This window comes from Pongo abelii, chromosome 4 (genome assembly GCF_028885655.2).
Source record: "Pongo abelii isolate AG06213 chromosome 4, NHGRI_mPonAbe1-v2.0_pri, whole genome shotgun sequence".
Classification (NCBI taxonomy): Eukaryota; Metazoa; Chordata; class Mammalia; order Primates; family Hominidae; genus Pongo; species Pongo abelii.
In genome coordinates, this window is record NC_071989.2 from 34,186,486 (window position 1) to 34,202,076 (window position 15,591).

The 15,591-nt window shown below is 41.2% G+C and overlaps 1 protein-coding gene across 1 annotated transcript in view; it reads right to left on the reverse strand.

Annotated features, from left to right (window-relative positions):
• Positions 1 to 15,591, reverse strand: part of ADAMTS12 (ADAM metallopeptidase with thrombospondin type 1 motif 12) — a 373,134-nt gene that overhangs the window by 89,780 nt on the left and 267,763 nt on the right. Inside the window, exons 13-14 of the mRNA XM_024247634.2 lie at positions 12,396 to 12,529; positions 5,346 to 5,466 (exon numbers count right to left, since the gene is read on the reverse strand). Coding sequence (XP_024103402.2) covers positions 5,346 to 5,466; positions 12,396 to 12,529 — 255 coding nt within the window. The remainder of the gene's footprint in view (positions 1 to 5,345; positions 5,467 to 12,395; positions 12,530 to 15,591) is intronic.

Genomic DNA, 15,591 nt, shown 5'->3' on the forward strand with positions numbered 1-15,591 from the left:
TTACTCTTGGACTTGATGGGTTTCATGGCATTTTCTAGGACAATGGCATCTTCAACGTTGTAATCCTTCCAGACTTTCATGACGTTTCTATCAGAGTTCTCTTCCATAATGTTGACACTCCTTTCCAAAGAGTATTGGGTGTAATGAGCATAAAAGATCCTTATGACCCTCTGATCTAGAGGCTGAATTAGAGACACTGTGTTTCTGGGAAAGTAGGCCACTTTGATGCCTTTGGTGCTGAGTTCATGGGGTTTTGGGTAGCCAGGGGCATTGTTCAATATCAAAAGAACTTCAAAAGGCAGTTCCTTACTGGCAAGGTACTTCCTGACTTTATGGACAAAGCATCAGTGCATCCAATTCAGAAGAAGCATTCTCATTGTCCAGGCCTTCTTGTAAAATCAAAAGACTGGCAGCTTGTGTTTATCTTTTCCCTTCAAGGCTGTTAGGTTAGTTCCTTTACAGATCAGAAACCTGACTGCATTTGCACAAAACAATAGAGGTAGCCTATTCCTTCCTGCCTTAAATCTGGTATTCGTTTATCTTCTTTACTAGTAAATGTCCTTTTTAGCATTTTTGCCCCACAATAGGGCACTTTCATCCACATTAAAAATCTGTTCAGGCAGATTTTTTTCTCTTCAAGGATTTTCTTAATGGCAGCTGGAGACTCATCTGATGTCTCTTGCAGAAGCTGCTTCTCCTGTTATCCTGACATTTTTAAAACCAAACCTCTTTCAAAAATTATCAAATCATACTTTGCAGGTATTAAATTATCCAGCTTTAGGTCCCTCTCCTTCCTTTTGCTTTAAGTTGTCATATAATAACTTTGCTATGTATGTATGTATGTATTTATTTATTTTTTGAGATGGAGTCTCACTCTGTCACTAGGCTGGAGTGCAGTGGCGCGATCTGGGCTCACTGCAACCTCCGCCTCCTGGGTTCAAGCGATTCTCCTGCCTCAGCCTCCTGAGTAGCTGGGACTACCAGCACTTGCCACCATGCACAGCTAATTTTTGTACTTTCAGTAGAGACAGGGTTTCACTATGTTGGCCAGGATGGTCTCGATCTCTTGACCTCGTGATCTGCCCTCCTCGGCCTCCCAAAGTGTTGGGATTACAGGCGTGAGCCACTGCACCTGGCCAATGACTTTGCTTTATGTTGAATCATATCAGAGTCTATAGGTATGGTATGCCTTTCCTATAGCAGTCCTGCACCGATGTGAAAGCTACATGAAAGATAAAAAGTTTCACAAAAAGTGCAAGGTTTTTGTACCTGCTGGCATAGCTGTAGTGATGGCTTTACAAATTTCCTTTTCTACACTAGATTCATTTATCTTGAAGTAGCAGACAGCTATAGCTGCAGACCTCAATCTATGGTAGATATCAAGCAATTCAACTTTTTCCTGTAATGTCATGACTTTTCTCTGCTTCCTGGGAGTATATCCAGCATCACTAGTGGCACTTTGTATGAATCCCATGGTGTTATTCAAGTTTTATGGTATTGTGCTAAACACAATGAAAAATATTCAAGAATTGCAGGAGATCACTTTTTACTGTGATACGCAATTTACTGGACAAATCTCCTCACGTGGAAATGATTAGCATCACACAGCGTTTTAAGCAGATATTTGCAACACTTGAGCTCACCACAATAGCAACAGGAGGCGGCTATGAAATTATTATGGTAGTATACAGTATTACTACAGTCACTTTTATGCAGTTATGATTTAATACTGCATCTTTGGTTTGTTTACATTTTTCTCAATTGCAAATGGTGCCACGTATGGTCTGTAAGTGTTTGTGTTCATAAGTTTTAATAGATTTTAACTTTTTATAATAGATTTGTGTATATTTTATGGTAGTAAATGATAAAAGAGATTAATATCTACATATATTTTGTGCATTCATGACATACCTTTTTCTTAATTTTTCTGATATGTCTAGGCTACACAGTTCATCTATGAGTTTTCTCAAATTGTTACAAAAATCTCCAAAACATTTTTCAATATATTTATTGAAAAACATCCTCATACTAAGTGGACTCATTTGGTTCGACCCCATGTTATTCAAGGGTCAACTGTATTAAGAATGATGAGTATATTTGTTTAGCAAATCAATTTTCTTGCATCTTCACCAGTGTAAGCATTAGTTGCTTGCACCAGTATGAGGGGAAGAGGAGAAACAATTTTGACCTCAAACAAGAAGTCTCTGGGTCCAAGGAGACCACCTGGAGAAACTAGTCCATCACTATCCCAGTCTTGAGCACATTGAGCTGAAAGAATACTCAGGATGCCTGTAATCCCAGCACTTTGGGAGGCCGAGATGGGTGGATCATGAGGTCAGGAGTTTGAGACCAGCCTGGCCAATATGGTGAAACTCCATTTCTACTAAAAAAATACAAAAATTAGCCAGGTGTGGCGTCATGCACCTGTAATCCCAGCTACCAGGGAGGCTGAGGCAGGAGAATTGCTTGAACCCAGGAGGCAGAGATTGCAGTGAGCCTAGATCATACCACTGCACTCCAGCCTGGGTGACACAGCAAGACTCCATCTCAAAAAAAAAAAAAAAGAATATTCAGGATGTTTGAGGATGGGGCAAAAGATAGGCCTTCATTTCTGAGATTGTGATAAGAGACATCATACATTATTGATGCTAACACACATCTTATCCAACTGTTTTTGTGGTCCACAAAAACAGACTTTACTCACTGGCATATTTGGTCTCCAGTCTTTGACATTTCTAATAAAAATGTGCTCATAAAGAGGTTATACCATTAACCCTGGGCAACTTATCTACCGTGGTCAGCTTGTCTTTTTAAAGATTTATGCTGTCCATTTGAGACAATGCTCACTGCAGGCCAATATCTCATGATTGATGTGTGGAGGCTCCTGGGAAAGGCTGGTCCATGTCTGATCCCAGACTTGAGAGCAGTGACACGTAGGTGTCTGGTTCAGATACAAACCAGTGCTTGACAGGCTCACAAACCACAGAGTGAGGAAGAAATATATAAAAATAACAGTACCTGGTAGATGTTCTGAGAAGTTAAAATGCCTTGCCTTAGATTTAGACTCTTAGTCTCAGTTATCTCAAAAGAGGGTTGCGAGAGAATTGGAATCTTGTAACACACTGTGAGCAACCATAACCCTCTTGTTAGAAGCTGGTGGAAAGGAATTGTAGGAAAGGGACATGGGAGAAAGAGAACGGAAAACACAAAGGCACAGGGAGATGTCAAACGCTCAGTGGTGGGCATGTGACTAGAGGTATTGAAATCTTGGAGGCAGGAAGAGGTAGGGGTAAGAGGGGAGCAGAAGACATTTATAATCCCTCTTTCTCATTCCCAAGAGACCAGGGCAGAGGAAAGAACCCAGAATTAGAGTTGGATTTCCTAAGGGATTACAAGGTTAAGTGGAAGAGACCTGGGAACAACAACTCTGGTTTTCAATTGAGTTATCATAATATTAGAAGAACAGCACTTCAGAGGCCAAGATAGGAACTCATAAAGAAAATTAAATAAAACAGGTTAGCTGGTCGCAGTGGCTCATGCCTGTAATCCCAGCACTTTGGGAAGCTGAGGCGGGTGGATCACAAGGTCAAGAGATCAAGACCATCCTGGCCAACATGGTGAAACTCTGTCTCTACTAAAAATACAAAAATTATCTGGGTGTGGTGGCGTGCACCTGTAGTCCCAGCCACTCGGGAGGCTGAGGCAGGAGAATTGCTTGAACGCAGCAGCAGACGTTGCAGTGAGCTGAGATTGCCGCACCGCACTCCACCCTGGCGACAGGGCGAGACTCCGTCTCAAAAAAACAGGTTAAATGAAGAAATATGACTTTAAGTGTAACTTTTTATAAGTAAGTAAAGCCACTATAGATAATGAAAAATATTTACAAAACACCTTTGTAAAGCTTGTAAAAACATTGGCTATCATAGAGTGCTTAATCATAAGCCTAAGACATACGGGTTATCATTCACATTCCAAATAAGTAATCCAGAGATTATTTTTCATCCATAATAAAGCTATTAATCAAAGACATGAAATACAATCTTCCAGTGGTAATTCTCATGGGCAGGACGAGCATTACATCTCACAACTTAACCTTAGTAATCCAATAGTCAAAGATGAAAAATAGGGATGGAAATTAAGTTTAGACTGCTGTTATGATTACTAGGGAATAATAGGTCATGTAATTAACTGAAGGACACACTTGATCCTCTCAGGATCCTACTCAATAACTTCATCCTGGGTAGGAAGCATGTTTAGAAGAGAGATATTATTTTTCCAGAATCCAGGAAAACAGGGCTTTACCATCTCTCAAAGTGGCTATCACTTCCTGTCCTGGGCATCACCCCTGTGTAGCAGACACTGCCTCTCTCCCCTCAGGCCCTACTGCAGTAGTGCATGATGGATTCCCTACTCCCAGCATCTCTATGGAATCCAGAGAATTAACAGTCCGATCTCCCTAGAGTAACCTCAACCCATGACTGGTGGAAAGTGGCGTATATTATCTCAATTCCTTCACCCCTCGGGTCGGGGAAACTCAGAGGTGCAAGATCTGCCATGGCTCCCATATAATGGTTCACCCTTTCTTAGCTGCCTTCCTTGGGAACTGACTCTTCCTTGGGGTCCACCCTTGAAGGTGGACTCTTCATGCCCTGAGGACTATCCATAGCTCAAAGCTGCACAGAGAAGAAACTCTGCAAAAGGTGACTATGGGAAAAGAATAGTAAACTGTGGGTATGAAGGGGATGCTAGGTGGAGGAGCTGTCTGGAAAGTCATAAGGGACAAGTGGGTGGGACCCCCTCCCAGGGAGCAATTGGGAATAAACGAGATTTGATGCAACCCTGCCTTGCTTCTCTTTTGACTTTGAATTGAAGGTGCACCCCAGTTCTTTTGCCTGTAAACCCATTGCTGGCTTCTGTCCTCACTACAGAATCTGTCCTTGTGTCTGCAGCCTTCTCAGCCAGCTTCTGATCTCTTCTCTCCTCTAGTTCTTGGTCTGTTCCAAAGCCATTGGCTTTAATGCTGGATCCTGTTGTGATGTTTGTTCCCAAAGGGGATCCTCTCCCAGAGATCACACTCTTACACCTGTTCCTGTGCACAGCCACAAGGCCATTTCAGATCTCTATCTCACTGTGATGCACCCTGTATTTTGTCAGCAATCAACCCCTTTCCTACAACTGCCAAAGAACCCTTACTCCTTTGTGGTAAAGGCTATATTCCATTTTGAATACTTTGAAAATCACAGACTGTTTAAAAAAATAAAAACAAAAACTAGGAATCAATCAACCATTTATCTTGCCCCCCACCTTTGGTCCCCTGCCACTTCGATTATTTATTTGTTTATTACCAGATCCTTCCTTCTGCTTAAACATCTTTCTCACAGTCTGGCAGGAAGAGCCATCTCCCAGGCACACACCGCAGCGATCCTCGGTGGCATTGGAATCGATCTCATAGTCACAGCCAACCATCTGTGGGGAAGAGAGGTGGAGGATGAATGCCCAGGCAGAGGACGCCACCCTTGCCTGGATCTGTGACTTCTTCTTTCCCCTTTGGTGCTTTATAAGACTGGGCAGGAGGTACCAGGTACAAGGACAAATGTTTATTCCTGGTGGCAGCAAGAGGAGTATGCAAGCATCCACCAACGGTAAAGGCACTACTTGCTCAGAGGGGAGGGAGGCACACCTTGAGTGAGGTCTCTAATTTCCCGAGTCAGAGGCAGCACTGAACAAAATCTATGAAAATGTTCCAAAAATCTAACTATGAAAACATCTTGGAGTTGAAGCTGGTAGAGCAGCAAGTCTCTTTCAGATGTGCTCTCATCCTGGAAAAGGAGAGCCATGAAGCTTGGGGTGTTCTGTGGGAGTGGATACCAAAGAATCATGACACTTAGATTGAAAGTCATGAACCGTATCTGACCTTCACCTGGCTTTCTTCTGTGACCACAAGGGAAAGCTATACCATATTCCTTTAGTCATAAGTTTCTTTCTTGTTTGGGAACAATTGTGTCCAGATAGTTTCATTTCCTTTTTGATCTTTAAAGATCATTTTCTTTCTAACTTGAAAGCCACCTCAAATCTACTCAAAGGAAGAATCGTTTGAATCTTTTTTTAGAGAGAGGTGGGATCTTGCTACTTTGCTCAGGCCAGAGTGCAGTAGCTATTCACAGCCAACAGCCTTGAACTCCTGGCCTCCCACCTCAGCCTTCTGAGTAGCTGGGACTACAGGTACCACACCAGGCTTATTTTGAGTCTTTAAATACACCCTCTACCAGCTAAACAGATAATGAATGCCCACTAACAGAAAATAGCTTCATTCTTTAGGTTAACTGTCTTTAATTTCCTTTAGGTCCAAAGACTGTGCTGCTTCACCTAGTGGGGGGAAAATAATTAAGTGCTAAGAGATTTTAAAAAAACACCAAAATTTAATTATGCTAATAACAATGGAAAAAAAGGCAATGTGCGAAGCAGGTGCCTTTAGTGACTATGAGTAAAATGCCAACCCTTCACAAGCAATATGTTTGCATCAAGCTTGAGCACCCTCTAATAAGCTGACATCTACAATCATATTCCCAGTGGCCTTCATTCCTTCACTGATTAAGAATGAGCTAGGGAGATTGACTCTGAGGCATATTAATTTTAAAGTATTTTCTTTAATCTCTACCAACAGGGAAATAGATATAAAAATGTGAAGAATAAAGGAAAGTCAGAAAAGCAAATATCTGAAGCCCAAGTCTTTCTTCTTGAATGGGTAGTTTTATATTTCTAAAGTAATATTTGCCTGCATAACTGAGAGACAAGGGTTGGGGGAAGGAGACACACCCATGTCCCCAGCATTCTGTCCCACAGCATATTAAATGGGTTCTTGCAGAGACTCACCCAATTTAGTTTTCCTGTGAGCTCCATGCAGTACAATAAAAACTGAATTAAGTATACAACAGTAGGTCCATGAAGACGTAAACCAGTCCTCCTTGTTGCATATAAAACATAAGGGGCTCTCAGGGGAAAAGAAACAAACTTCACTCTTCTCCTTCATAACACGCTCTGGCAACACAGAAAGCCCACAACAGTACACTCTTTCTGCCTTCAGCAGAATCAGACGTGGCTCCACTGCTGTTACCCAATGTGGAAAATGACTTCAGCATGGCCTTTTTTTGATGTGACTCTGAATATATCAGGCAATCACCCCAATAGGTAATGTGTTTGTGAAAAAAAATCACTTTCATTTCCCATCTTATCATCAATTACAGTGGTGATGGGAATAGTGATGGTAGTGGTGGTAATGATGGTGAAGGTGGTGATAATAGTGATGATGATGTAGTGGTGGTGGTGATGGATAATAATGGTGGCGGGCAGGATGGTGGTAGCGGTGGGGGTGGTGGTGGTGACAGTGATGGTGGTGCAGGGTAATGATGGCAGTGGTGATGGTGGTGATGTGGTAGCAGTGGTGGTGATTTGATGGTGGTGGTGGTGATGGGGGTGATGGTAGTGGTGATGGTGGTGGGGGTGATGGTGATAGTGGTGATGTGGTAGTGATGGTAGTGATTTGATGGTAATAATGGTGGTGGTCATTTGATGGTGGTGGTGGTGATGTGGTAATGGTTGTGGTGATTTAATGGTAATGATGGTGGTGGTGGTGGTTGTGATGTGATGGTGGTGGTGATTTGATGATGGTGTTGGTGGTGATGTGGTAATGGTGGTGGTGATTTGATGGTGGTAGTGGCAGCAGTGGTGATGGTGATTTGATGGTGGTGATGGTAGTGGTGGTGATGTGGTAGCGGTAATGATGATTTGCTGATGGTGGTGGTGGTGATGTGGTAGCGGTAACGATGATTTGATGGTAACGGTGGTGGTGATGCGGCAGGGTAGTGGTGATTTGATGATGGTGGTGGTAATGACAATTTCATGGTGGTGGTGGTGGTGATGTGGTAGTGGTAATGATGATTTGATGGTGGTGGTGGTGGTGATGTGTTAGTGGTAATGATGATTTGATGATGGTGGTGGTGGTGATGTGGTAGTGGTAATGATGATTTGATGATGGTGGTGGTGGTGATGTGGTAGTGGTAATGATGATTTGATGGTGGTGGTGGTGGTGATGTGGTAGTGGTAATGATGATTTGATGGTGGTGGTGGTGGTGATGTGGTAGTGGTAATGATGATTTGATGGTGGTGGTGGTGGTGATGTGTTAGTGGTAATGATGATTTGATGATGGTGGTGGTGGTGATGTGGTAGCGGTAACGATGATTTGATGGTAACGGTGGTGGTGATGCGGCAGGGTAGTGGTGATTTGATGATGGTGGTGGTGGTGATGTGGTGGTGGTAATGATGATTTGATGATGGTGGTGGTGGTTATGTGGTGGTGGTAATGATGATTTGATGATGGTGGTGGTGGTTATGTGGTGGTGGTAATGATGATTTGATGATGGTGGTGGTGGTGATGTGGTGGTGGTAATGATGATTTGATGATGGTGGTGGTGGTGATGTGGTGGTGGTAATGATGATTTGATGATGGTGGTGGAGGTGATGTGGTAGTGGTAATGATGATTTGATGGTGGTGGTGGTGGTGATGTGTTAGTGGTAATGATGATTTGATGGTGGTGGTGGTGGTGATGTGTTAGTGGTAATGATGATTTGATGATGGTGGTGGTGGTGGTGATGTGGTAATGGTGGTGGTGATTTGATGGTGGTGGTGGTAGTGGTGGTGATGATGATGGTTGTGGTGGTGGTAGTGGTGATGTGGTAGTGGTGATAGTGGTGGTGGTGGTGGCGGTGGTGGTGGTGACTATGTGGTAATGGTGGTAGTGATGAGGTGGTTGGTGATGGTAGGGAGATGGTGGTATTGGTGGTGGTGACGGTGGAGTGATGATGGTGGTGGTGGTGGAGGTAGTGGTAGTGGTGGTTATGTGGTAATGGTGGTGTTGATTTGATGATGGTGGTGGGGATGGTTGGGTGATGGTGGTAATGGTAGTGATGGTAGTGATGGTGGTGATGGTGGTGGTGGGAGTGGTGGTGGTGATGATGTAGTGGTGATGGTTGGGTGATAATGGTGGTGGCAATGTGGTGGTGGTGATGGCAGCAGTGGTGGTGTTGGTGGTGGTGATAGCAGGGTGACGGTGATGGTGGTGGTGGTAGTGGTGGTGGTATAGTGGGTAACTAACTGTGAGAGGAGAGTTGAGAAGGACTCAAGAATGACTTACTGATTTCTGGCCTAGATATCAGTAAACCTAAATGGTTTTAGCATCATTCCAAAAAGAAGTGCTATAGAAGAACAGGTTGGGGCAAGAATTAGGTATAATTTTCATTTAAAAATGTTAAGATTGAAGTAATTGTTGGGCTTTTGAAGGTCAGGAGATAGGACCTGGTATTCTGAACGTAGATCTGGCTCAGAGCAATTGATTTAGGGATGTTTAGTGTATCACTGAGATGGCCAAAGTGGCCTTGGAGATGAAAGAAGGTTCAAAACAGTTTTTGAGATAAATGAGTGAGGAAGCTAACTCGGGACAGTGGGAAGATTGTCAGGTAAGGATAAAAGCTTAGGTGGATTGAAGACATTGACTTTGTAAGGACACACATGCATAATATTGAATTTTTATTTTAAGGAGTGCACAGTAGGCTAATGGTAAGATCAAAAAAGGGGTGTGATGGGGTTGATCCAGAACCTTATCCAGAACTGGTGTAAGAGATTGGGGGAAGGCTAAGAGAAAGTTAGGGAGAAGCTGATGGATAGACCAGGGCATCTGGTCTATTTTAGAAGGAAATTCAGCCAACGTTATGCTGACTGTGTGAAGAGGGAGGAGTCCAGGAGCTGAAGTCAAGCAACTGGTTACCAGGAGAAAGAGGAGAGAGAGCTGGAAGGTTAGCAAGCTGGCCTCAGACAGTGAGTATGAGAGTGAGAGTTCAGAGCTGGAAGCGGGTGGAGGTGAGTAGGGCATTTGCTCATTTTTAAAAGCTTATTCTATGTCATCCTGGTAATTTAAAACAGAAGGTGTCCTGAAAAGTCAAAGTTTAAATCTATGTCTTTGATAAACAAGCTTACTAAAAAAAAACTAGGGGGAAGGGCACAGATAGTTACCTCCCAGAACAAATTCAGTTCTGATCAGGGCTTGATAATTTCCTTGACAATATAATTTGCAACTCTAACTTACCAAAATATTGGCAAACATTGTAAATTCAAAATAGACATGAATATAAGCAACCAAATTTTCATATTCACAAATAATGTAGATTAGACAAACATTGCATATATTGTTTTCCTGAAAGCATATCTTTTTATGTCAATACATGCTCAATCCGCTGTGAAAAAACTAGTAAATGAATAAGGAGGGTAACAATAAGACTAACAAATAAGGAGCCTGGAACTACCTACAACCTGGATCCTTGAAGATAAAGTACTTAGGCTATTAAGCATATTTGATTTGACACCATTTTTTCTGCTTAAAAACTCAAATCAGTGTGGTATAGACAGAAAGTGGGCAATTATAGCTTCTAAAAGGTCTTAACTGGCTCCCACAAAGAGTAAGGCAGGCTGATAAAATCTGGCATATTCTATTGGGTTCATTTGATTGGGCTCAAGAAAGATATCCAACTTATAATGGTTCTCAGTCCTGGCTACTTATTAGAATTGCCTGGAGAGCTTTTAGAAATTACTGATGTCTGGGCTCTATTTCAAACCTATTAATTCAGGATCTCTGGGATGTGGGGTCTGGGCATTGATGTTTTAAAATCTCCCCAGGTGATTATTATATGCAGCTAGGGCTGAGGACTTTAGTCACTGAGGAGTTAATGTGATGCCAAAATCATCTTTTAGATCTAAATAACTTTGCATTGATAGAAATAGCATCTTTAGCCTGTGATGGAAAACAGGTGCCTTGAACAAAATAAATGAAAAAGCAACTGTATAGAGAAATATGAACCTTCTCAGAGTGCTGAATATTTAGGGGCAAGAGCTTGTCACAGGGAATAATTTTGTCCAGTGGAAAAAATATTATAAATATTTTTAAAAAACAAAATTTGTTGAGTTTACAAATCTGTTTTCTAAGAGTTTATTTTACACCAGGGCCTCTGTTAAGAGCTTAACATATATTACCTGTGAAAGTTGTCAGAATCAAAATGAAGCAACTAATGTTAAGAAAAAACCCTGATAAATATAGCCAGGGAAGGCTAGGAAGAATGAGTTCTCACCCTTGTATGCCTGATGATGAAAAAGGCTCTGCAAAAACCACAACCTTGCACAAAGGCTATTACAACCTTACACAAAGAATATTTTTGCAATGATATCTGCCCAGCAACTTCCTGAGCAACCTTGGATTGGTGTCACCCTTGTTATTGATCTCTGCAGGAAACAATAATTATTTAAAAACAATTTTGCAATTCTCTTCAACTTCTTTCCTTTAAAAATTTTCATTTTCTTTTAAAAACCCCTGTCTTCCTTTACCTTCCTAAATATGCACATAGTTAACTGTGGCATACGTATTCCCGTTGCAATGCACTATTCCCAAATAAGCTTCATTTTCTTTTAGAGAGCCTCTCTCTATCTATTATTTAGGTTAACAGACCTTATTTAATCTTTTGACAACCCCAACTAGGCAGATACATAAAAATATCTCAGTTTTATGACAGAAAACTGAGTCTTAGAAAGATGTATAGGATCATACAACTAGTAAATGATGGTGTTGAGTTCATATTCTAAAACCCAAGCACTAAACAATTATGATTTACTAACTGATTTAAACATCTTCCTTTAACCAATTAAAAACACTTTCTCTTTAAATTGAGATTTATGCCTGGGGGTTGGATCACAAGTCCTGCTCCTCAGTTCCTTGCAAAATAAAATGCAAGCAACGAGAAGGAATTCTTTAATGGTTACACACTTAAAAGCATCAACACATCAGGTCTAAATAACTCATATAGACTTGATTAATGAGGTGAGTGTGGAAAAAGTACATAAAAATCAGAAACCTGTTTTGTAACTATTGTCATGCCGTCTCTCTGAGAAGCTCATGTTGATAGTCAGTGGAGAATTAAATGTGAAAATGCATTATGAAAAGTACCATAGAAACTATTATTAATTTCAGTTTTTCTCAAATTTAATGCCACTGAAATAATCTGGGCTGGGTTTTCCGTATAATTCCTCTTTTTTATGCTCAGTGTCTAAAACAATATCATAGTGCACATCAACTAATCAAGAAATGAAGATGATGGCACAAGGAAAAAACTATTCAATCTGAAACTGTGACTATGATGAACACTGGGAAGTCTTATCTTTTCATTTCATGAACTATATATAAAAAACATATGAGGTGTAAATGCCGTGAAAGCACAAACCTAGAACATCTGACTTCCCAAATTAGTAAAAGTCATTATTTTATAAAGTTGTAGATTAAGGAAACATACCCAATACCTTACATATGCCATTAATACAGACATTTCTGCTGTTGCCGCCTTCAAAGCAAGGGGTACCATCAATGACAGCATCCAGCATTTTCTCAGAAAACTGGCCATCTATGGGTCGGCAGTAGAGCTCACAAGGATGGGCTGAAGGGAAAAAAGAAGGCAAATCCTTGCAAATTAGCTTTTAGCTCAGCATCCTCCCCCAGGATTCCTCCGTACTTAGGACCCCCAAGTGTCATTTACTCTGGCGATCCCATCTTTTTACCTGCTTGAGACACATGCTGAAATATGCCTCAAGACACATTTCACACATCCAGGTGCTGAATCCAAGGATTATTTTTCCTTTTTCAAAACAAGTTTCATAATGAATTAAATTAAAAGATTGCTTTAAAATACTCTATTCTTTGCTGTAAACGATGACTCCTTTCTATTCAACGTTGAATTGTGCTTATAAAAATAAGGCACTGAGCATCTGGGGTTAGCTTAGAAAATAAGTTATTGCAACCAGCCATGAAGGACTCCAGGCAAGCGGGATGCCTGCTTGTTTCTTGCAGCAAAGTAAGTAGACCTCCAGGGGGCAGGCATCACCTCCCATAGGGCCAGCTCATTACTACACAACCTCCATCACCACCAGCATAATCCTGCCCCAACAAATGTCCTCCTCCAGTCTAAGAGGTGCTTAGATTGACAACCATGTAGAAACATTTTTTTTGTTGAAGCTGAAGCCAATCTGCTTATCATAGTGATCCATCCCATCATCTTGGGTCCTACACTGATTCCATTCTAAGGTTCAGTTTTCTACTCCATTGTGAATGAAGATAGGGTGATCTAGAGCACAGGAACATTTACTTAATAAAATACATACCCATATGTATGTATACAGAATAACCAGAAAGATAGATAACATTTAAATCACAGATTGCCTTAAAAATTTTAATAGTGCATACATGTATATGATAAAAAGAATTCAAATAATAATTTTCTTATGAATGTAATGAATGCTTTTCTTTAAATGAAAAACACAATAATGTCTTCTTTGGCAGGGATTTTGGGGTCTCTTCTGGATGTGCTTATTATGGGCAGGGCTGTTAGTTGCTTCATTGTGTGATCAGCTGAGGACTCAATGGTACCAGCCATAAGGCTATTCGTCATGGGCCCTCCTCACTGGGCTAGGCACCAAATGCCAAGTCTAAGTGCACCATGATGGCTGTGTCTACTTGAGGTTGCAGTGATTCATGTAGCCAGGAAATGAAAGTGCAAATTTCACACAAGTGTAACCATGAGCAAAAGCTCCAAACGCTGAAACAGTGAAGAAACTTGAGACTGAGGTCAAAAACATCTGTTTAAAGCTTAAAAGATATAAGTGAACTAGCTCAGAAGCAGAAAGTTAGATAACACATGTTCTCACTTTTAATTGAGAGCTAAACATTGGATATACATAGGCGTAAAGATGGAGATAGACTCTGGGGATTCGAAAAGCAAGGAGGGTGGAAGGAGGGTGAGAGTTGAAAAATTACCTATTGGGTACAGTGTTCAATATTTGGGTGCTAGGTACACTAGAACCCCAATCCCTACCATTATGCATGTAATACCCAGGTAACAAAAAAGCACATGTGCTCCCTGAATCCAAAAACAGACAAACAAACAAAAAAGCTTGAAAGAGAAAGATAAAAGCAAATATGTAAATAAAGAAAACCAACTGATTTCATATAAGGTGCAGTGGATAAGCTGTCTGACAAGTAGAGTCAAAATGAGTCGAAGAGATCATTGGATAAAGAGCCAGGGGAAAAGTGTCAAGACTCTGGGACAAAGCGTGACTTGGGATTATTGTGTAGCTCCATTTCTGGTAGCACGATTAGCTGTGTTACTGCACAAACTGGAATAGAAGTACTAAAGGGAGCAACCTAGGAACAATTCTATTCTCCTAAGGATGAGAACATCAATCCAGGTGCTGAATCCAAGGATTATTTTATTAAGACTTTGGTTTAAACTTTAGAATTGGATTTGGGATTTTGTATTTGGAATACATAAAGCAAAAATAGAAAGCAGCCCTGAATAATTCTGGAGCTTTTCTAAGGAATTATCTGTTTCAAGGCTGCTGGGAAGAGTTGGGACCAGAGCATGTTCATTGCGGCAACGGAATGTTTATTCAGAGAGAAACGGACAGATTCACTAAGTCGCATTTACGTAATGGACGCTATGCAGTCACTAAAAGGAATGAGGTAAACCATGATGCCATGATCTACTCAGTGAATCAAGTTGCAGAACTGGCAAATTATGGTTCTATTTGTGTGCAAATGAAAACCTGCTGTTAGCATGGTTATCTTGGAGGAATACATTCAATGCAGTGGGATGATAGGAATTCATTTTTGTTTCATTCTATTATGTGCACTTGCATTTTTATAAGACACACATATTCCTTTTAAAAATAATAAGTCTTGGCCCTCAAACAGGAAAACTGGAAAAGTCTTCCTTCCCCAGTGATATTCATGACACATCTCCATAAAGAGAGGCCCTAATTTCAAAACTTCCCTCCACCCTGTTTCCACAACACAGGACTAGTACGTTCTTCAAGTCTAGACAGGTTAACTGAAGCACACTGCCTACAAGAAACACACATGTGTGTTGACTATAAATATAGTGGTTTATGGAGTCTTAGAAATTATCCAGGAAATAACATTTATAATAACAACAATGACAGCATACAGATCCTCTGCTGCAACTCTCCCAGAGCTCCCACCACCATGACCTATAGGTGTGCCTCAGGCCTATGTTTGAAAGCAGTCATCCTAAATGGAAGGCTCAGTGCTATTCAAGGCTTTTATAAGGCTGAGCCTGAAGTCCTCCTCTGTCCCCTCTTTCTCTGGCCTTTGTCTTCCACGGTGCTTTGGAAGGGCTCTGGTTATATCATTAAGTTGTCCTGTGACACAGGGATCTGCAGGAGGAGGCAAGGGTGGTAATGGATGGTCTTAATTCTTGGGAGTCATCACTGGTATCAGAGATTCTCTGTGCCGGACATCAACCTTGTTGAGTCCATCATCTCTATAGAGTTGAGTACTTTCCTTGTCTCACATTTATTCCCCTGCCCTGACACATCCTTTTGTAGGGCCATGTGATTTTTTTCCCTCCAGCTTTCAAAAGCTTTCAAGTCCATGTATAATTCACCTAAGCGAAAGCTCTAAAACTAATTTACTAGTGAACTCTCA